The 22,408-nt window shown below is 50.9% G+C and overlaps 2 protein-coding genes across 2 annotated transcripts in view; one reads left to right on the forward strand and one right to left on the reverse strand.

The window, feature by feature from the left end:
- Positions 1-10,921, forward strand: part of LOC146783000 (transcription factor HES-7.1-B-like) — a 92,345-nt gene extending 81,424 nt beyond the window's left edge. Inside the window, exons 2-4 of the mRNA XM_085637460.1 lie at positions 4,817-4,912; positions 8,556-8,637; positions 9,785-10,921. Of these exons, the coding sequence (XP_085493586.1) occupies positions 4,817-4,912; positions 8,556-8,637; positions 9,785-10,398 (792 nt within the window). The 3' untranslated portion in view covers positions 10,399-10,921. The remainder of the gene's footprint in view (positions 1-4,816; positions 4,913-8,555; positions 8,638-9,784) is intronic.
- A 5,673-nt stretch (positions 10,922-16,594) lies between these two features.
- The window catches only part of LRCH4 (leucine rich repeats and calponin homology domain containing 4), a 553,531-nt gene continuing 547,717 nt past the window's right edge, over positions 16,595-22,408 (reverse strand). Inside the window, exon 19 of the mRNA XM_085638321.1 lies at positions 16,595-17,413. Coding sequence (XP_085494447.1) covers positions 17,276-17,413 — 138 coding nt within the window. The 3' untranslated portion in view covers positions 16,595-17,275. The remainder of the gene's footprint in view (positions 17,414-22,408) is intronic.

Genomic DNA, 22,408 nt, shown 5'->3' on the forward strand with positions numbered 1-22,408 from the left:
GCGGCCAAATCCTCCCATGCCTCGGCGATGCGAGATCTGCGCAAATATAACTTTCGAGCATATGCAGCTCGGACACACAAAGAGGGGAATAGGGCGGGATCCCTGCTGGCTTGGCTAGCCAAGCAAGACACAGTGTCACGCCCAATCACTGAACTCCGGACCCCGGACGGGCAACTCAAAAGTACACAGACGGATATCCTACACGTCTTCCGCACGTACTACGCGACCCTGTACCGCTCCCCACGGGTCGAGCCCTCGGGAGACCTTACCGGATTCCTGGATGGCTTGACCCTACCCCGGATCCCCCCCGCAATCGGAAAAGACCTCGACAAGAAACTCAAACCGGTCGATGTAAAACAAGCGATTAAAGCTCTGGCACGCGGGAAAGCACCGGGCGTGGATGGATTCCCGGTCGAGTACTACCACACGTTCGCGATGCTCTTAGCACCGCGGCTGGTCTCCATATACGAAGAGGCGGTGACCCGCCAAATGCTCCCGGACTCGATGCGGACGTCGATATTAGTGACCTTCTTGAAGCCATATAGAGACCCCGAGCTCCCGGCGTCCTATCGGCCGATAACACTTTTGAACACTGACTGCAAGATCCTCGGGAAAATCTTAGCGGATCGTTATAGCCAAATTCTTCCCGCACTGGTCCACACGGACCAGTGTGGATTCGTTCCCCGGCGAAACACCTCACAATCTGCGTCGCCTCTTCCACATTCAGGATCAGACGAAAGAACGATATCCCCGGGCGGCATGTCTGGTCCTGGACCTGGAGAAGGCGTTCGATACCCTGCTGTGGCCGTACCTCTTTGAGGTTCTACGGCTCGTGGGTGTGGGGCCCACGCTGCTGGCCTACACCCGGCTGCTGTACAACAGCCTCACCTCCAGAGTGCGACTCGGTAAACTCATATCGGCGCCGTTTCCGGTGACCCGTGGAACCAGGCAGGGATGCCCCCTCTCTCCTCTCCTTTTCGCCCTAGCAATGGAGCCTCTGGCAATACGACTACGACGGGAAGGGGACGCATGGGGGATACCCATAGCGGACGTTACCCACTGTGTGTCACTATATGCGGACGACCTCCTGATATATGTCCGTGATATCTCGGCCGACCTCACGCCCATTTGGGCAACGTTGCGAGAATACGGGGAACTCTCGGGACTCCGGGTCAACTGGGAGAAATCGTCCATTTTCCCTTTGAGCGTCCGCACGGATCCCCTAGAGATCACGTTGGGCGATCGGGCGCTGCGATGGGACGGGACGGCCCCCAGATACTTAGGGGTGCGCCTATATCACTCCCCCAGTGACCTCTTTGAGGGGAACCACCGAAGAGCGCTGACGGGTCTGCGTTCGGCGGTAGGGTTTTGGAAGACATTGCCGCTAGCCCCCATAGGGCGCGTCGCTCTGGCAAAAATGATCATGGTCCCAAGGATGCTCTACTACTTCGCGAATCTCCCCATCATACCGCCACGTTCCTTCTTCCGGGAACTAGACGCGTTGCTGACAACCCTGATTTGGGGGGGCGGCCGCCACCGAGTGGCGCTGCGCACACTGTACCTCCCCACGACCGCCGGCGGCCTGGGAGCGCCATCCTTTGAATCGTATTTTCTCGCGACGCAGCTCCAGTGGCTGTCACACTGGACGGCGGAACGACATGTAGGGGAGACGATCACGGAGGGCGGCAAACTTCCTCTACCGATGATCCGCCGACTGCTCATGCCGGGCTCCAAACCGGCACGTACACGCCCGCAGATGCATGATGCGGATACACCGCATGTCGAGGGGCCAGCCAATATATTCCCCTCTGCTCCCCCTTGTGGGCTTCCCCCGACGGAGCGGATACTACACCGCGGAGGCCCTCCGGGTGTGGACAGATCACGGGGTCACTGAGATGGAGGCGCTGTTCCAAGAAGGACAACTGCGGACGTACGCACAGCTGGTGGAGTGGCATGACCTCCCCCAGGGGCAGTTTTTGAAACACAGACAGCTGCTGGAGAGTGGCGGCCAATTCTGGCACACACGCGATGGGGAACCACCGACACACCCGGTGCTGCACACAGTGCTGCGGATGGGGGCGGGCAACCACCTCATCACCTGGCTATATAAAGCGATTCGGGAGCTCACAGAAGTCTCCCTAGACAAACTCCGAGAAACATGGGAAAACGACGCCGGCAGAGTATTCAACGACGCGGAATGGCGTAAAGCCCTGGAATCTCCTAAAAAAGTGTCCAGGAACGCGCGTTTTAAAAATATCCAATTTAATATCCTACACCGGGCATACCTCACCCCGGACAAGCTCCACCGATTTTACCCAGATACGCGATTCGAATGTCCCCGATGCCACCAGGTAGACGCCGATTTCAAACATATGTTCTGGGCCTGCCCGTCCATACAATGTTTATGGGGGGGAATACACCAAGCCCTTCAAGCACCGACCGAACTCCCGCCCGCCACCACATGGGAGGAATGCGCGTTGGGGATGACCCCGAGGAGAAAATCCGCGAAAGTATCCGGGAAGTTCATTTCCTTGGCCCTTCTCCTCGCGAAGAGGAACATCGCGATGTATTGGAGGGCCCCAGAAGGGCCCTCCAGCCAGGCATGGGTGGGCGCGGTGCTCAAGTGGGGTGCAGCAGAGGAGGAGCTACTGCGAGAGGAGGAGGCGAACGGCGCCCGCAAACACCCGATATCTATGGAGTGGGCTCAGCTCCTCATCCTTTTTAAGCAAACAGGAGCAACGGGGGAAACCCCAGACCTACCACATTCCGCCCCCCACGCCCCAGTGGCCCCCCCCGACGGCCCGATGCGACAAGAGACACAGGCGACCCATAAGGCAGACAACACGCCTAGACGCGAGGGCACGTATGAACCCGACCCCCCCGCCTAATGCCAAGTAGCGGACCCGCCGCCCCCCCACCCAGGGATATCCGGGGCACGCCACACACACCTACCACCAGTCCATACCTAATCTACCACGAGATTCTCTCGTCTGCCGACCCCGCACTCCCTCTTCCCCCATACTTCCCCCATCACCTCCCTCCCTTACTCTACCCAGTTACGAGACCCCTCCCCTACTCAAGGGCCCTGTTCAAGCCGCCCCGTAGGCAGCAAGAGCCCCAGTTAGCGGTTTCAACACCGTTGTTTGTAGTTACATGACATGACAGGGAATCCAGGAAGGAGGGGACCGCAGCTCGGACCTCGATAGGAAGGGGCAACCGACCCCCGACCGAGGCCGAAAATGTAGGCACGACCAGGACGACATACATGGGGGCCAGATGGAGCCGACCACTGGGAAGACGAGTCTCTCAAGACACCACGGGAGATCTTAGCCACTGACGGACTACGGCACACACACATGCTAACTTCCTTATAGATCCCTAATGTTATGTTGTGCCGTAGTACAATAACTTACGATAATACTGATGATTATTACTTGTAATGCATTACATGAAAAAAACCCTAATAAAAACATGTCAATTAATAAGTGAGTGCAGGGTGATCAGTGTGAAAGTGAAGGATGAGTTGTCTGAATGCAGGATGCATTCCCAGACACTTGAAGTAACTGCAATAGCAGCCCCTGTACTAGAAGCAGCTGCAGTGTTTTCCACGCGCACCCCCTTTCAACTCCCCCATCCTCCACCGCCCTCCCCCGCGGCTGGTCCAACTCAATTGCCAAGGCCGGTTTGTGTTCCCAGTCCGGCCCTGTTCAAGTATCGAGGGTGGAGAAAATAAATATGTGCTCATACTGTAACAAACTTCCAGTCTTGTGATTAGGGTTGCCAGCTCATTATTTTGATGTCCCAAACAGTACAAAAATAAACATTCAACTAAAGCCATATCTTTAGCACTTATCTGTGCATACTTCGAGCCGCAAATATAAACTATGGGCGTTGCCAGGGCTTTAAGTGGGCCGGGTCTCACCGGGTCTGAGCACCGGCAGTTTTTTAGGTCTCGCCTGACCCAGCGCATGCGCTGGTCTGGCGAGACTTATTGAGAGGGCTTCAAAAAGTGCTACCAGGCCAGCCTAGAGCTACAGTGCATGTGCGTACCACGATTACTTTCACTTTTGCGGCCGCTTTGATGTTTGATCGTGATCGCGATCACTTTCACTTTGCATAGCCAATAGGTCTCGCTTTTGGGATCTTATCAGTATTTAGTTATGCAACTGTTGCATAAACACTTATAAGGTCCCAAAGGCGGATCTATTGGCTATGCCAACGCTCGTTTAAGAGGGCCTCGAAACGGGTCTCTGTCGGGCTCTGTTTTGTGCCCTGCTACAGGCGGTCCGTTTTTTCCCCCGACTGCAGTGACAGCAGGCACATGGATGTGTGCATGGTGAGCGTTGTAGAGGAAGGGAAATCCTTTAAAGAGAGTCACTTTCTCTCTGGATTTCTCTTCTCTTTTTGAAACTCAGGAGCAGCAGCATTGTGGTGGTGTCACTAGGGCTTTAAGTGGAAGTTTTTTCAATGTATTTACAAGCCATAGTTGCTGCTTATTTTTCTTATGTAACTAGCAACCATTGACAAAGCCAATAGTCCTGACTTGTAGGTATGATGTGACTTGCTGTATCATATATCTGGACGCAATGACAGGAACAGCAAAATACAAGTCGGGCGGCACACTGTGCTAAACACAGATCTTTAGCTTACGTGTTTTTAAGCCACCCCCTTAATTACATTGACCACGTCCCTTTAAGACCCCCCCCCCCTCCTCCGTTATTTCATCCCACTTAAAGCCCTGGGCGTTACACACCTGTATATATATATGTATATGTGCGCTTGTCCTAATACCTGTGTTTCTCTTTCCCTCACTCAGGCGTCCAAGCCTCTGGCGGAGAAGCGTCGGCGTGCCCGGATTAATGCCAGCCTAGCCCAGCTGAGAGCCCTTGTCCTAGATGCGCACAAGAAAGAGGTACGAGCTCCGGTACAACTCTTGGTTTGTGGATGGGGTGTGTGTGGAGAAAGCTGTAGCCATGCCACATAGGGGGGGGGGGGGATATGGGCATACACTTCCTATTCCAATGGGAATGCCAGCAGTGCCATCAATACGCCTGGTGCCGCCACAGCCGGGCATCGATGCGCCTCGGACCCTTGAACGCCTGGCAGAGAAGTAGGCTGGGGAACGCCCCCCCCGCCCCCTCCAGTTGCACGGAGCTCTGGAGGCAAAGAGGGGACCCCAAGCTCCTGGCAAAGGAGGCAGGCTAGATGGGGCGGGGGCTGGGAGGAGGGTCAGGGGATCCACATATGACTGGGGTCAGTTGGACGGGGAGCTGAGCAGGTTGGGGTGCAGGTCAGAGGGACGGGGAGCTGAGCAGATTGGGGTGCAGGTCAGTGAGGTGGGGGCTGAGCAGGTTGGGGTGCAGGTCAGAGGGATGGGGAGCTGAGCAGGTTGTTGTGCAGGTCAGTGTGATGGGGAGCTGAGGTCATGGTTGGGATGCAGGTTAGTGGGACGGGGAGCTGAGCAGGTTGGGGTGCCGGTCAGTGGGATGGGGAGCTGAGCAGGTTGTGGTGCAGGTCAGGGGGACGGGGAGCAGAGCAAGTAGGGGTGCAGGTCAGTGTGATGGGGAGCTGAGCAGGTCATGGTTGGGGTGCAGGTCAGTGGGACGGGGGCTGAGCAGGTCATGGTTGGGGTGCAGTTCAGAGGGACGGGAGCTGAGCAGGTTGGGGTGCAGGTTAGTGGGACAGGGAACTGAGCAGATTGGAGTGCAGGTCAGTGAGGTGGGGGCTGAGCAGGTTGGGGTGCAGGTCAGAGGGATGGGGAGCTGAGCAGGTTGGGGTGCAGGTCAGAGGGACGGGGAGCTGAGCAGATTGGGGTGCAGGTCAGTGAGGTGGGGGCTGAGCAAGTTGGGGTGCAGGTCAGAGGGATGGGGAGCTGAGCAGGTTGGAGTGCAGGTCAGTGGGACGGGGAGCTGAGCAGGTTGGGGTGCAGATCAGTGGGACTGTGAGCTGAGTAGGTTGGGGTGAAGGTCAGAGGGACGGTGAGCTGAGCAGATTGGGGTGCAGGTAAGTGAGGTGGGGGCTGAGCAGGTTGGGGTGCAGGTCAGAGGGATGGGGAGCTGAGCAGGTTGGGGTGCAGGTTAGTGGGACGGGGAGCTGAGCAGGTTGGGGTGCAGGTCAGTGGGACGGGGAGCTGAGCAGGTTGGGGTGCAGATCAGTGGGACTGTGAGCTGAGCAGATTGGGGTGCAGGTCAGAGGGACGGGAAGCTGAACAGGTTGGGGTGCAGATCAGTGAGACAGGGAGCTGAGCAGGTTGGGGTGCAGGTCAGTGGGACCAGGAGCTGAGCAGGTTGGGGTGCAGGTCAGTGGGACCAGGAGATGAGCAGGTTGGGGTGCAGGTCAGTGAGGTGGGGGGGCTGAGCAGGTTGGGGTGCAGGTCAGTGGGACCAGGAACTGAGCAGGTTGGGGTGCAGATCAGTGGGATGGGAGCTTAGCAGGTTGGGGTGCAGGTCAGAGAGATGGGGAGCTGAGCAGGTTGGGGTGCAGGTCAGTGGGACAGGAGCTGAGCTGGTCATGGTTGGGGTGCAGGTCAGTGGGGCGGGGAGCTGAGGAGGTCATGGTTGGGGTGCAGGTCAGTGGGACAGGGAGCTGAGCAGGTTGGGGTGCAGGTCAGTGAGGTGGGGGCTGAGCAGGTTGGGGTGCAGATCAGTGGGATGGGTGCTAAGCAGGTTGGGGTGCAGGTCAGTGGGAATGGAGTGGAGCATGTCATGGTTGGGGTGCAGGTCAGTGGGACGGGGAGCTGAAGTCATGGTTGGGGTGCAGGTCATAGTTGGGGTGCAGGTCAGTGGGACGGGGAGCTGAGCAGGTTGGGGTGAAGGTCAGTGGGGCGGGAGCTGAGCAGGTTGGGGTGAAGGTCAGAGGGACGGGGAGCTGAGCAGGTCAGGTTTGGGGTGCATGTCAGTGGGATGGGGAGCTGAGCAGGTTGGGGTGAAGCTCAGTGGGAGAGAGAGTTGAGCAGGTCATGTTTGGGTTGCAGGTAACTTAGAAATGGGAGAAAATAAAACTGGAGTTAACTTTATGTTTATAAGGATTCCATAAAACTCGCATTTGGCACTCAGTGACCCGTAGACATGGTGCCATATTTACAGCAGACAAATACAGGCCTTTGTTTAGATTGGAAGAATTTAAAGAAAGAAAACGCTCCATAAAACTGAAGACGTAATTGGTTTAATTGAAAGTGGAGAAAAACATTGACTCAATGTTTAATAGAAATATTTGTATCCACTTTAAATTCCTCCCATTTGAAAACAAGTATTGACCGCGCAGCACTAAAAGTAACGCCGCGCGGCAGTAAAAGCGAAAGTCATCGCGATCGCTCTGAAAGCGAAAGTCATCGCAATTGCATGACGCGCTAAAGCACAGTTTTCAAAGTGCTGCTGAAGGCTGGTGGTTCGCGCGTGAACGCAAGCGCTAGGCCAGCCAGCAGCACTTTGAAAACTCACCTACAAAATGTCTCTCCGAGCCAGCGCATGCGCTGGGCTCAGCGAGACCTAAAAATTACTATTTCTTAGTTATAAATATGGCACAGTGTCTACAGGCCCCCAGGAGCAGGAGGCCTGCTGTTGTAAATGCAACATTTTGACTCAGGATAAAACAAAATGAAGAGTTAACTTCATCATTAAGTGAACTCTCCATTTTAATGTTATCCCTTTTAAAAGCATTCAGAAATATCATTTTGTTCTCGCGCTCTAATACTGAGTTGACAATGACTTTTATTCGAGCATGGAATACCGCCGTGCTTCAGTTCTTCACCTCTGAGCCCTGGGTCATAAATCTAACTCAAGCACTGCTCACCATCAGGCCCTGCTATCTGCAGCCTGATGATAATAATGCAAAATAAACACAGCCTTCCCTTAACTTTTAAATGTGATCCTGTGCTTATTTAAAAATGAACTCAAGGCTGGGAGCTACGGGTAGCTCGGGATCGATTGGTTGGAGATACCTGCTTCATACCATCCTGTGAGCACGGCTCTCTTCGCACACAGTTTGGTGGTTGTGCTCGTTAGAGACCCAAATTCAGTGCCTCCTTAGGGGCACAGCCACAGGATGGGGATACAGGATAGGGGTGGCCGTATTGGGACAGGATAGAGGGGCAGGTACGGGATGAGAAGAAAGGCCCAGGATGGGGCAAGCACAAGATGGAGGGGGAGAGGTAAAGAATGGGGAGATTCACCGGATAGGGCTACAGGCACAGGGGCGAGACATGCACAGGATTGGAGGGATGGAGAAAGATAAGATTGGGGTATAGGCACAGGATGAGGAGAACAGGCACAGGATGGTGGGACCGGACAATGGATAGGGGGACAGGCACATGTTGGGGGGGATGGAAGAGTACAGGATGGGGGTGACATGATCGAAAGGACAGGCACAGGATTGTGGACAGGCACAGGATTGAGGGCAGGACAGGCAGATGTTGGGAGGCACAGAATAGGGGACTGGATAGGCATAACATGGGATGATGAAAGCTACAGGATGGGAGGACAGGCACATGATGGAGGAAAGGACAGACACAGAATGGAAGAAGGACAGGACCCACCATGTGCCTTTATATTTTACAGAGCCCGAGGTACAGCAGACTGGAGAAAGCAGACATCCTGGAGCTAACGGTGAGACAAGTGCAGAGCATCCAGAGCCAGACAGGTGAGTCTTGCATCCATTTGTGCAGGCACAGTGCCAGGAGATCCCAAGGAGGCGCAGCACAGGAAGATCCCAGGGAGGCACAGCACAGGGAGACCCAAGGAGGAGCAGCGCAGGGAGAGCCCAAGGAGGCGCAGGGAGAGCCCAAGGAGGCGCAGCGCAGGGAGAGCTCAAGGAGGCGCAGCGCAGTGAGATTCTGAGAAGGCATATTACAGGAAGATACCAAGGAGAGCAGAGTAGGTGCAGAGCAGGGAGATCCCAAATAGGTGCAGCGCAGGGAGATCCCAAATAGGTGCAGCGCAGGGAGATCCCAAATAGGTGCAGCGCAGGGAGATCCCAAATAGGTGCAGCGCAGGGAGATCCCAAATAGGTGCAGCGCAGGGCTATCCCAAATAGGTGCAGCACAGGAAGATCCCGTACTGTGCATTGACATCACAGGAAGATCCCGTACTGTGCAATGACATCACAGGGAGATCCCATATTGCACATTCATGTTCCAAGAGGCCATTCGGCAGCGGTCCATAGGTTGACTGGCTGCAAAATGAGAAACGTAAATACTGAGGACACAAACATAGCTGCTTGGATGGGTAAAGGTGAACGTGGGTAGACAGAACCCAGAGCTACAGACGGCCATTGTCACAGAGAGCCTCTGTTGTGATCACCACAACTCTCGTCAGGACTGGAGGGAGGACACGGGGAGCCAGCGGAACCTCAAGTACAGGTGCAAGACCCCACACTACACAAAGAGAGTCCCGGAGTGTACAGCTTGCATAAGAACACACATACATGGGTTGAAGCTCCCTTGACATACTACATGTGATCACCCACTATGAGGACATGGCAAGGCACACAAAACTCCATAACACACACCTGGGGCACACAGGCAGTGGGCAGCTTGGATGGCAATGGCACAATTGCACACAGCAGACCCTTCACTCCAGACAGTACCGATACTGCAAAGTTCATGTACTTCTAGACAGCGTTCTTCATTATCAGACACACAAAAGCAGCTACTCAGATACAAATAAACACCTGGACCCAAGCATTACAGCGCACTAGGGAAAGGGTTTAGCAATCAACCTGGTGCAAACTGTTCTTCCTGGACTTAAAATCATCAGCCTTCTGATCAATGTACTCTTCTTTCCTGCAGCTAAAGAGCATGGAGTGCCATCTGAAGTCGACACGTTTCGGTCCGGATTCTGTGAGTGCGCCAAGGACTTGGTTGGATTCCTATCCTCGAGGCAGACCTTCTACCCTGAGATATACAGGACCCTACGTGACCACCTGGGTGGCTGTGTAATGGCACTGGAATCTCCGTCTGTGTCATCTGAAGGACTTCCTTTGACAGAAGATCAGACGCCAGCTAGGATGGAAGGTGGACCCACTGCAGCAGCTGGAAAGCATTGCATGGACAGCACCATGACCACAGACAGGGCGGCTCTGGCATATCCTGTACATAAGACTAGCTTCCCAGTGCCAGTTCCCTCTTACCACCACTCTTCATCTGGCACCTCCGATCCCATAATTTCCCTTTCTCACCAGGAAACAGAAAATCCCACTTCTGCCACTATCATGAAAAGCGGCATGAGCCACCCTCAAGCTTCCTTGGCTCATCTTCTGCCAGTCCTCACACCTCCAAACTGCTTCATCAGGGATTGTAACCTGCCACTTACAGGATCCCCAGTTTTTTGCGCTCCAGTGCAGAAGTTTCAGACAACTTCTGAAAGACAACGTTCCAGGGACTGTGTCTGGCAACCCTGGTGACAGCCGCTGCAAGGGCCTGCTGAGATTTACGATCATTTCTTCTAAAGGAAAACATCGCCAGCTTGGAAGGAAACGACTTCAATAGGATTGAGGTCTTGACTCTGGCTAAGAAACTAGAGTAGATGTGCCTCCCTACTTGTCAAATAGAGCATACCGAGAGCAGGTCTGCGGTCTGGGTGCCACTGTTAAGAGGAGGCATAAGATGGAAGGACTTGATGGCCTTTTGCTGGACTTGCTACTCTTGGACTTGTTGGGTGTGGAGATAGTGATGTGTCCCATATCTACAAGGGGTGAGAACTCAGACAGAACTGCCTAGGCAGGACTTGGGTGACAACGCACCAGGGCAGATGGGAGTCCGATAATATAGAATAATTCCAGCGTACGTACTAGTTTGACTATACACAATTAGTTGGAAAGGCCAAGGTAGGCTTCATTTTCCTACACGGATACCTACAATCCTGCATTCCTTGGGAGGACTGCAGCCACAAATGCGAAACACCCCTACATTAAAGGAGTCTACAATTATCTGTGGTGTTGGTTGCTTTTAATAACGAGGAGCTCAAAATGCATTCATATTCATGTAGGTATGTTCTGGTATTTCTAATGCACAAACCTAGCTGTCTAGCCGCTGAGCCCTGTGCAGGGGACAAGCCCTCGCGAGGATATATGGAGTGTGTAGGCGACAGAAAGAGGTGGTTGAACTAGTGAGCGGGATGAGAAGCCAGTCTTCCTCTAGTTTCCTTGAAGAGGTGACTTTCCAGTTATTTCCTGGTTTGTGGGAGGGTTGGTGCTGCTCTCTCAGAAGATCCTTCTCCTACATCGCTCCTAAGGCGTGGAATGACCAGCCACTACACATAAGAGCCTTCTCTTCCCTTCTTGAATTCTGCAAGAAGCTGAAGACCTGGCTTTTCGAGTAGTCACTCTGGACCCTAGAGGTGTGCCAATGCAACATAAGATAATGTAACGTTGGGATGTCGGCTGAAAAGACTGGTTTCCTGTTTTCTCCTTCCTGCAGGTTTTTGTCTCTATTCTGGTGATGACAGAGTTCCTCATATGTATCAGTATGTACATAGTAATTCTATAGCCAAAAGGGAGAGGAGTGCTGTATGTGGTAAAAAAACAAGTATGGAGTCAATGAGTAATAGGAGAGGAACCTGGTATTGTGATGGAGTTTTCTTTAAAGAGATGAATCTTCAACTCTTTCCTATAGAGTAACATAATTGGGGCATTCCTGATGGATGCAGAGATGCTGTTCCGGATCCTGCGAGCATCGATGGAAAATACATCGTCTGGTGTCACCTTGCAGGTATCGTTAGCCTGGTATAGAGGACCGTGTAAGATGATCCACGTGTACTGGGAAAACCTCTGTAGATCATTTCATGAGGGTGATGTCAGGTTTCTTCAGCTCATTGATGAGCCTTGTTGCTGCGTGAAGGATGCCTTGCAGGGGAGCGAGGGCTGTCTCCTGGATGCCGCTGAGCACAGCATTGCCTTCAGTCAAGTGGGAGAGGACTAGAGCCTGACCTGTGTTTAATTTGTCCCCCCTAGGGGGAAAGTCACCTTTTCAGGAGAGTTGGAACAAGGTCGCGTTGGTTTTCTTGCCATTGTGTCCTTTGAGTGAGAGCTTCAAATAGAGGGTGAATCTGAAGGATTAGCCTGTGCTCTCAGGTGGGATGTGAAGTCTATTAGGTGTAGGTTTGAGAGCCATCAATGAATGCGATAATGCTTGGAGCTCTTGCAAGCAGATAGATAAGATGAATAGGAGGTTAGGATGAACTCCAAAAGATTTGAGAACCAGAAATGATTCATAAATTGGAGCCAATATGAATCAAGTTGTATCTGCAGTTCACTGGTGGATCAATTTGTGGATAAGGGATTCAGGGTCAGACTGGAAATGTCAGCCTCTTGAATGGACATCTCTTCAGAATGGGAAGCCAGTGGCGCTTCCTGAGCTGGGGGGTGATGAGGGTTCGCTTTGGGAGGTCGAGATGTGGGTTTGAAGAAGCCATGCATGTCCTCTGCGAAGCAGATGTGCAGTGTGCATTTGTCTGTAGTGAGATGTGTGCAATGCTGGTACAGAGTCCGTAAAGTGGTACATGAAGGGTGACTGATGGGCACCCGCCCCTCGGTCATGCTGTGCTAACCCCACTGGTGAGTGGAGGCGGTCCGAGTAAGCAGAAAGAGATGTCCAAACATGCAGAAATTATTTCGAATTTCTGTAGACAAGGGACGTAAAATCTTCTGAAACAATGTTGAAAACCATATTGTTTCTAACATGAATCAAAAAAAGTTAATCTAACTACATTTGCTGTATAGTCAGAAAACATTGTCACACATTTTCACCATCCCAACACTCACATCCATGTTTGCATCTTCTGCCCTCCAGGCACTAGAGTGCAGGTAATACACTTTCACTGTCTGGGAAGCTGGCCTAAGCTTCCATCTGGTGCCAATGCAAACCAGAGGTATTCAAATGTATCCCACTCTGCTTTTTAATTAACACAGTGAGCCGAACCTGAGGACGAACACCAGGGCCCGTATTATGATAAGGACGCACTTTCCCTGTTTGCACCTTCATACAGGTGTGCTGTGTGCAAACAGGAAAAGTGCTCCCTCTTATGGTGAGTGCATGCTGTCAGGGTGGCCACGAACTTGTGCTGCCCCGTGGGTAGTGCATTCAAGTGAAATACGGAGTGGCTGCTTTAAAGCTGCTCTGTGTTTCACGCTGCCGCCTGCACTTTCAAACGGGATTAGTGATACACTTGCAGACGGGTGCCGCGAGTGACTGCATCTGCCTACAAGGGGATGTCTAGAGGGTCCATGGAACCCCACCTTTACCCCAAGACAGGGCTTCCATCATGGGGCCACTGACAGTGCACCACCTTTTTTTGGCACACTTTCAGGGTTACTCCTGACAGCTTGTTTGCCTTTGTGCCCGCATCCATAAAGCGGTGTGGGGGCAGAGGGAAAGAGATTCCATCATTTGCATGGGGCTATGCCCCCATGCAAATGAGAGAACGTCCTCTTGAGATCGTGCTGACGCATATGTAGTGTCAGTGCTATCTGTATTACAGAAGAGGCCGCACAAGTGTCTGCACTAAATGTGCACATATGCCCGTTGCGCCTACAGGGCACTCTCCGATATATGCCCCAGCTAGACATCCTATTCAGCATTTGCAGAATCTCCTTTTCAATGTGTACACCATTCCCAATGTATGTCATCAAACTACCATGAACCTGAAGTTACTGCTCCCTTTGAGTAGAGCCTAAAGCTCTTAATATTTCTCAACATATGCGCTCAGCCATTGGTTTTCACTTTCAACCTTTCAACTGATCAGCTGGCCAGGCTGGATCCGCGGTCTAGCAGTAGCCTAGGAGCAGAGATAGTTTACCCGATTCTAGTACCTATCAAAATTCCTGACGTAACACAATCTTCAAAAGTAAATAATGTTTTGTTCTACATCTTTGCACCCTGAAACTGCAAGCTGTCTCAAAGATATTCTCTACATTAGTTAAATCCGCCATTAAAAAAACCTGTCGCCTCTCAGTTTTTACTTCTCACTTTCAAATGTCCCTCTTCTTCCCTTCCAGCCTCTGCATGTCTCCTCTCTCCGCACAACCTACTGTTACACATGCATCTTTAGCCTAGTCTCTATTATTGCATTGCTGCAAACTTCCCATAGCTCATTTTTAAGATTGTAATCTTCCTCCGAACGTCATCTCTATGCAACCTAACAATACCTGGTCTCCTCCCACTCATCGAGTAATCCCACCAACCATGAACATGTGCCCACCACTTATGATCAATACCAACCTCCATTAATTTATCCCACCGTGAATAAACTGGACTGCCTGCATGGGACGGTTGCTTTGGGGGCACAAGACCAATCCCAATATCTAACAGTAACCAATAACACTGGACTAACCACTAACCTTGGGTCCCGGAGCAGCATGCTGCCCGGTGCAAAGCGCTTCGATGCCTCGTCAGTAAGTGCTATATTAATGCAATTACAATGACACCCCACCTTGCGCACATCTCCTAGCAGCCTGCCACCTGTCTGCACCCTTACAGCCCTTTACCTGTATTCGTGCCACTAACGGTGCTCAGGCGTGCGCTGCATTCAGTGAATGGGACAGGGTCTCAATAACAGTAAAGGGCTTGAGCCGGGGTAGGAGTGACGAGGGGCTTGGGGTGGTGAAAGAATAACGTGGGCCGGGGTAGGAGTTACGAGGGGCTTGGGGTGGTGAAAGAATAGCGTGGGCCAGGGTAGGAGTGACGAGGGGCTTGGGGCGGTGAAAGAATAACGTGGGCCGGGGTAGGAGTGATGAGGGGCTTTGGCTGGGGTAGGAGTGACTGAGATACTTGGGCCTCGATAGGCGTGACTGAGTGACTTGGGCAGGGGTAGGAGTGACTTGGGATTCAACAGGAGTGAATGAGTGACTCGGGCCGGGGTAGGAGTAACTCGGGCTGGGGTAGGATGGTGAGTGACTTAGAGGTAGGAGTGACCAAGTGACTTGGGCGGGGAGCTTTTCTGCAGAGACTCGCAGTGCAGGTGCCCACTCCCCGGTGCAGCTTTCAGTGCAGCTAGGCTGCTATTTTAACATGATTGACTACCTTGACCAGTGCCAGCAATGCTGCCACTCTGTTAACAAGTGTCCTTCAGGGCTGCTAAATGGTAATAAAGGGGCAGCAATCACAGAAACTGTCCCTTAGAAATGATTAGGGAATTCTCCTGGAGTGATAGACATGACTTGGAGTCCTCAAGTAAACTCAGTGCAGTATCACAGCTCCATCATACACTCATAATGTAACCATCCTTTAATAACACAGCCCCAACCCAAAGTGGTCAAAGAACGTTGGACCAATGCAGCTCATTGGGAAGCCCTCGAGAAAAAAATAATGCATTATACAGCTCCACTATAAAGCCGCCAAGAAATTATCCTGCAGTAATACAGCCTCACCCTGAAGTCATAAAAAAATCACTGTGTTGTAATACAGCCCATAAAGACCTGAAGAAATCATTCTGAAGTAATACAGCACATGGTCAAGTCATTGTGAAATACTCCTGAAGTACTCCAGTCCCATCCTAACTCATCAAGAAATCATCCTGGAATAGTACAGGTAATAATTAACTCATCATGAAATCATCCTACAGTAATACAGCCCATCATGAAGTCATCAATGCAGACGTAGAACAACATCATCCTGGAGTAATACAACCCCTTGAAGTCACCAATCCTGGAGTAGAACACTCCCATCCTAACTCATCAAGAAATCATCCTGGAATAGTACAGGTAATAATTAACTCATCATAAAATCATCCTGAAGTAATGCAACCCCTTGAAGTCATCAATCCTGCAGTAGAACAGTCCCATCCTAACTCATCACAAAATCATCCTGAAGAGCTACGGCCCGTCGTGAAGTCATCAATCCTGAAGCAGTACGGTCTCATCCTAACTCATCAAGAGATCACTCTGAAACAGTACAGCTCACAATTAAGTCATCACAAAATCATCCTGGAGTAATGCAACCCATTGTGACGTCATCAATCCTGAACAGTGCCATCTCATCCCAACTCATCATAAAACCATCCTGAAGTACTAGAACCCATAAGTCATGATGAAATGGTCCTGTGATAAAACAGCCCCATCCCAAAGCCATACAGTGCGGTCCCCAATGTATTATGAAGGAATCCTGGCGCGATGCAATCCATCTTGATATCATCAGCGGGTTGTCCTCCAGCAGTAGTTGATCATCGGATGCATTTCACTGAAGTCATCGGAACACCAGCTTGGAGTAGTAATGGTGATTACTGTAGAGTCTGCATATTTGTATAAATCACACTATACACACACTTGAGGATGGTTTCGGAAGACCAGATGAGCTCATAGCTATTGAGATAACTTCAAATGGTATACGAGATGACTTCAGAAAGATTCCAGGAAGATCTTCCTATGTACTGGCCTACATAACATCACACTGTAGTCCATATGCAACTCCCCACACACACAGCACCACACACACACACACACTCTATACATTGAACTACACACACATGCAACACACACACACACACACTCTCTCTATATACATTGCACTACACACACAGACTATACACTTCACTTTCCCGTGGCAAAGACTGCTGTAAAAAAGTGAGCCGACGCACTGGTAGTAACAGGAGACTAACACCACATCAACGATGAGAAGGAATGTTTAATATTAAAATAAAGACTCCGAGTCAGCTACAAACCAACGGCCCTACATATTTTTAAGGTGCTGCGAGGAACATCCAGTCTTGGTTGTATTTGCACATTAGGCTCAAAGGACAGGGACAACACAGAGCTGGCAATGGGCTTTTCCAGAATGAGGTTCTTAGATAGAATGAATGTCTCTCAATAAATACAGGTCTATAAAATGTTGTGGGAGTTCCCAATGAAGCACTTTCCTATCACACCTGAGGAGACATGGGGAGGACACAGAGCAAGAAAGGAAGTCCAGCTGGTCAAATGTCACTGTGTTCATAGAAATGAGAGAGGTCTTCCAGAAGACAACAGCTGAATTCCTGGATATTGTAGTACATGTGCTAAGATGAGTTTATGTACTGAGAGAGCAGTTTGTGGATTTATTAAAAAGAGTCGTACACGCGTCCTTATACAATCAATATTTACATCTCAGAAGGCAGGAGGCTTCCACAGAGACAACATTCCTTTACTCCTGGAGCAAGAGTTGAGTGAAAAGCACAACTCAAAATCCATACAACCCCTCCAAAGTGATGCTGCAGCCTCAGCTCTGGCTGCTAGAGCTGCAAGAGGATTGGTGCAGGCCCTGACGAGCTGTAGAAGATCCCCCTCTGCGTCCGGGGTATCAGAGGAGAGGCTAGAATCTTCGCAAACCTTCCCGGAGTGACATCCTCTTGGGGCCGTTCTGACACAGGTCCAGCAAGGCTTGCACTGTCCTGGCCACTTTAGCGAGGCCATCTTCATCAAGGATGTGCTGGGGCAAGCAGAGATGGTCCTGTTAGTGACAGAGGAAACACAGATTAGGGCAGGTGCAGCAACTAGAGCTTGAAAGAAGTACTTACCTGTAGTAAAGAGCTTTCTGGTGCTTTTTCTATCTACCTGCAGATTTCTCAACTTTGAATATCCCAGGTGCAGGACAGGGCCCACAGGCTTCTGACCCAGCTTTCCGGCACCACTAGGGGGCGTTGGCCCTGACCAATGCCAGAAACTAAGTCTTGGTGACATCAATGGAGCAACATAGCACCCACACCGGGCCCCGACATCAGTTCTCATACAATTTTAAGCACATCATTCAAGACGGGGACAAGAAGAACATTAGATGAAAATAGATGCAGTGCAACAATGTAAAGTGGCATCTTTAGAAGGCTTTTTAAAAATGTGTTCAGTAAAAAGTAACCTGCAGGTATATGAGAGTATCCACCAGAGAGTTGTAGAAGGTAAGTAACTTTCTTCTGATGGATACTTCTGACTGCATATTCCTCACCTTTGAATAGATTCCCAAGCAATGCTCTCCATAAGAGATGAGTCCGAAGGAAACGTTCTTAAACTAAGAAAGTTTGTAAATCTGAACGGGCAAAGTGACCCTTCATTCACCCTTTGAATCCAAACAATAGTGTTTAGCCAAAGAGGAGAGAGGCTCACATTGGCGCTTTACAGAGTCTTGCACCTCGAGCTAAGGCTGCAGAGGGAGACTTTGCCTTGGTAGATTGAGCCCACATTCCCTGGGACGGCAGCTCCCTTGTTTATATACAGTATAATGCAGTGGCAAGGAGTTCTTACTTGAACCGCTTTACCTGTCTGATGCATGTGTATGCTACAAAGAACTGGTCATTAAACCGGATTTCCTTTGTGCGACTGATATAAAAATGTATAGCACAATTGGGGTCCAACCTACGCAACCGCTCCTACATCCTTGGAGGGGTGGCGCAGCAGATAAAAAGCAGGCAAGGTGATAGGACTGCCCGAGATGAAAAGTGGACACCATGTTTGGCAGGAATATTGCTCGATTTCGCAGTACGAGCTTATGTGGGAAGAAGCATGTGAAGGGCGGAAGACGACTCCAAGCCTGCAGCTTGCAAACTCGACAAGCGGAGGTCACCAAAACCAGCACAGTCTTTAACGTGAGAAGCCTCAACAAGCAAGGATGTGGAGGCTCAATGGGCCATCTATTAAAAATATCAAAACAAAATTCGGGTCTCGCTGTGATAACAAATGGGGCCGGAAGAAATGAGTTAGTCAGACTCTTCAACAATCTAACAACCACCAGTGACTTGAATAAAGACGGTTGGCCTGGGAGACAAACAAGCCGACAAGGGTGCAATACATCCCTCCGCTGTTCCAACTGGGCAAACCTTGTTGAGCTAAGGACAACGAAAACTTGGAGGATGTTGGCTAACGCTGCTTTCAAGCACCGATATACAAGCTACAAATGTATTCCACTGCCCCGAACAGACTGACAGGATCACGTCGACCACCTGCGGTGGAAGCTGAAAGGAACTCAGATCTCCCCCCTCAGTCTCCATGCATCAAGATGTAACCATTCGAGATTGGGGTGAGGGGACCTGTCCCCCGATTGAAAGAGAAGGTCCATGAGGAAGGGGAGCACTCAGGGAGCGGTGCAATCAGCCTGCATCCCACACCCTTCTAGACCAGTCAGGGGCGATTGAGATTTACTTTGGGCTGGTCCTGCCAAATCCGCCTCAGAACCAGAGGAATCAAAGAATGGGGGTGGCAGGTGGTTGGGAAGATGTAGTGTAGCAACTTGAACTCAAACTCCAATGCATCCTTGAAAGCGCCTTGCAACTGATGCTGAAGGGCACAGAATGCTGGGCAATGGGTGTTGATATGCGTGGCCAACAGATCAACTCAGATGTGCCTCACAGTGCAAAGCGGTCCTGAACCACCAGTGGGTGTAGATGCCCATCGTGGGTGGCAAGATGACGCTGACTGAGACTGTCTACTCTGAAGTGTAGTGAATTCGCCAGACGGTTCACTACCACCACAGCTAGTGTGCAAAATACGAGTCCATAGACTCAGCGTTTCGACAGATACCGTAAGATCCCACTTCTCCTGGTTTGTTCATGCCACATCGCAGTTGTATTGTTGGTCAAGATCTGGAGGACAGGAAGACAGCGAAGAGACTCGAAGGTCTCGAGTGCTCGGAGTTCTGGAAGATTGACATGAAAGGTCTGCTCTTCTGGTGACCAGAGGCCTTTGATCTCCAGATGCCACACCCAAAGTTGGGCACATCTGTTACTACTGTGGCAACAGTTGGTGGAGGACAGGTGGACTTTCCTCAAGACAGCTTCTCCTTGGGAGCACAGAGGTCGTAGGCAGGAGTTTTCAGGCCCTGGGTCACTGGCCGTCTTTCCTGCAGGGTGCCTTCCTGGAGGGACTGTTACCATTTAATTTCGTTCACCCAGGCTCATCTGGCGCGGTCATTGACCTTTGTATATGATGTGTTTTGGGGGGTCGCTGTAATCGGTTTTATTGGATGGACTGGGGGGGGGCGGAGGAGAGGGATTTCCGTGTGTTTAGAGGTGTGGTACGCTTCATTACAGGTCTTGTATGGACTGTCTAGCTCTAGCTCATACTGCACAGACTGAAATGTCATGATTATTCCGTATTTTTATTTTTGCATTGTCCTTTTTTCTTGGACTTTGGGCGGGAATTACTGTTGTATGAACCTCTGCAGCCCTTTTGGGGCATTTTGAGAAAAGTTCACACAGACCTGCAATCCAAAAAGACAGTTCTCCTTCATTCCCCGCCAGCTCAAACTGGCTGTGGGGTCGCTGGAGATCACGAGGAGTCTGTCAGGTCTCCTTGTCTGTGGAGGCACAACTGAAAGGTCCTCACGTGCGAGCGTGCCTGGGTATCCAGAAAGATGCAAGAAGCCAGCAATCCAAGCAGATGCAAGACCGTCCAGACTGGAACCCATGTTCCCTGTTGAAAGATTGGAAGCATATCAGAATGTCCCAGATACTCTGGGGAGGTGGGGAAAGCGGAGTGCTTGGTCATATCTAGTATTACCCCTTAGAACAGGAGATGCTGAAAGGGGCCAGGTGAGCTTTGGGCACACTGATTGAAAACCCCAAACTGAACAGTAATGAAGTTGCAAACTGTGGCGAACCAGCCTTGAGCAGTCACTCATCCTGATATGGGATGGCTGGGATACCCAGGCTCCTGATATGGGCTGTTACCACTGCCATCACATTGATGAAGACTTGAGGTGCCGAAGTCAGCCCAAATGGATGAACAGCAAATTGGTAATGAGCAGAACCCACTAAAAAGTGCAGGAACTTCCTGTGTGATCTGAGGATCAGCATATAAAAGCACACATCATACAAGTCAAGGAACACCATCCAGTCTTCTGTATCCAGAGTCAGAGAAACCTGAGCCAGGGACTGCATCCTGAACTGCAAGTTGTACAGGTACCATTTCGGGACCCTGGCGTCTAGGATTGGACCAATTTCCTGCTCTGGCACCAATTCCACGGCTCTCTTCTTCAGCAGGGCTGCCATCTCCTGCTGTAGGATCTGAAGATGGCCTCTTGGAGAGAAGGGTGTTGGGGAGTGATGGTGTGTGGTTGCTGGTGGAAGGGCAGGGTATATCCGGTTTCTACAATTTGCAGATCCATTGCTCCCAAGTAACGGCCTGCCTGACATGCAGAAAATGGATAACTATTCTCCCACCCGCATTGCATGCTCCTTCTCAGAGGAACTACTGAGACTTTCCCTGGTGCAGTGGGGGGGTGAGTGTGGGGTGGGGGGGGGAGGAATAAGTTTGGGCATGTCGGTTGCGTCCCTTGCCTCTACCTCTAAACGGACGGACCAGAGGTTTCTGCTGTTGTTGGCCAGATGTGGCTCTGTTTGTATTGGAATCGTATGCCAAAGGACTTGTGTTTCTGAAAGGGTTAAAAATGCCCAGATGTCAATTGAAGTCCCATATATCTACCTGTGGTTCTTTCTTGTTAGGCACTTAGGCGCCATGTCTGCTTTCCGTCTGAAGTCTCTTCCCATTAAAGTTCGTGTTCATGAACCTATTCTGAACATCTGCTGAAAAGCCTATGAAACGGAGCTAGGTGGCCTTCTCGCAGTAACCGATGAATCCATGGTCCTGGCAATGCAATAAGTCATCTAGGTGCACTCTGAAGATACTGCAAGAGGTATCCTGTCCATCACAGATTACGACAAAGAGACCCCTTAGGTCTTCTGGTAGAGTAGAGACTCCTGATGCTGCCATGTCCCAAAGGGAGTGGGTGTAGCAACCCAAAAGACAAGCTGCATTTAGCAAGCATAACACCAGGTTTAGGCAGGAAAGGTCTTCTTCCCCACACCTAGTTTCTTAGATTCCCTGTTGGGAAGGTGAGTAGGAAACGATCTGGGATTTAATTTCATCATTGAGGAGGCTTGAACTATCAAACTTTCTGGAGATGGATGCATGGACAATAAGGTGGTGTTTCAGGGGGTAGTGTGTTGTGTCAGGGTAGTAATTGGTTAACTGCTGAACAGGAATAGAGATTGACCGGGGGTCTTCTAGTGTTTCAAAAAGGGCATCGTTGAAGGGTAAAAAGAACTCAACTCAGGCAACAACAGACTGCAAAACAGCCGTCAAAATGTTGGGACAATACTTCACTGAAGGGAGAGGGAGTTTTAAAACGTCAGCTTCTTAAGTATCACATGAAAGCCCACCCTCTCTGCAGGAGCCGGTTCAGGGGCTGAGTTGACGTTAATATCTGGTGATGCAACCAATCCGTGGGCCTTTTGAAGAGTCAATAAATCCGAACCATTGGAGGAAGGAAAAGGGCCAGTGCCATCTGCATCACCGTGGCCATTTGGGGATTGCCGATGTGATCCAAATAGATCAAGGATGATGTCCCAGTATGGTGCCCCAGCTTTTTCCCCTCAATTTCTGCTTCTCCTCTAAAAGGCGCTGAGCCTCTCTACGAGATCTCCTCGTCTTCCCTGGATGTTCAAGAGGAAGTGGTGGA

The sequence above is a fragment of the Triturus cristatus genome, chromosome 12, assembly GCF_964204655.1.
Source record: "Triturus cristatus chromosome 12, aTriCri1.1, whole genome shotgun sequence".
NCBI lineage: Eukaryota > Metazoa > Chordata > Amphibia > Caudata > Salamandridae > Triturus > Triturus cristatus.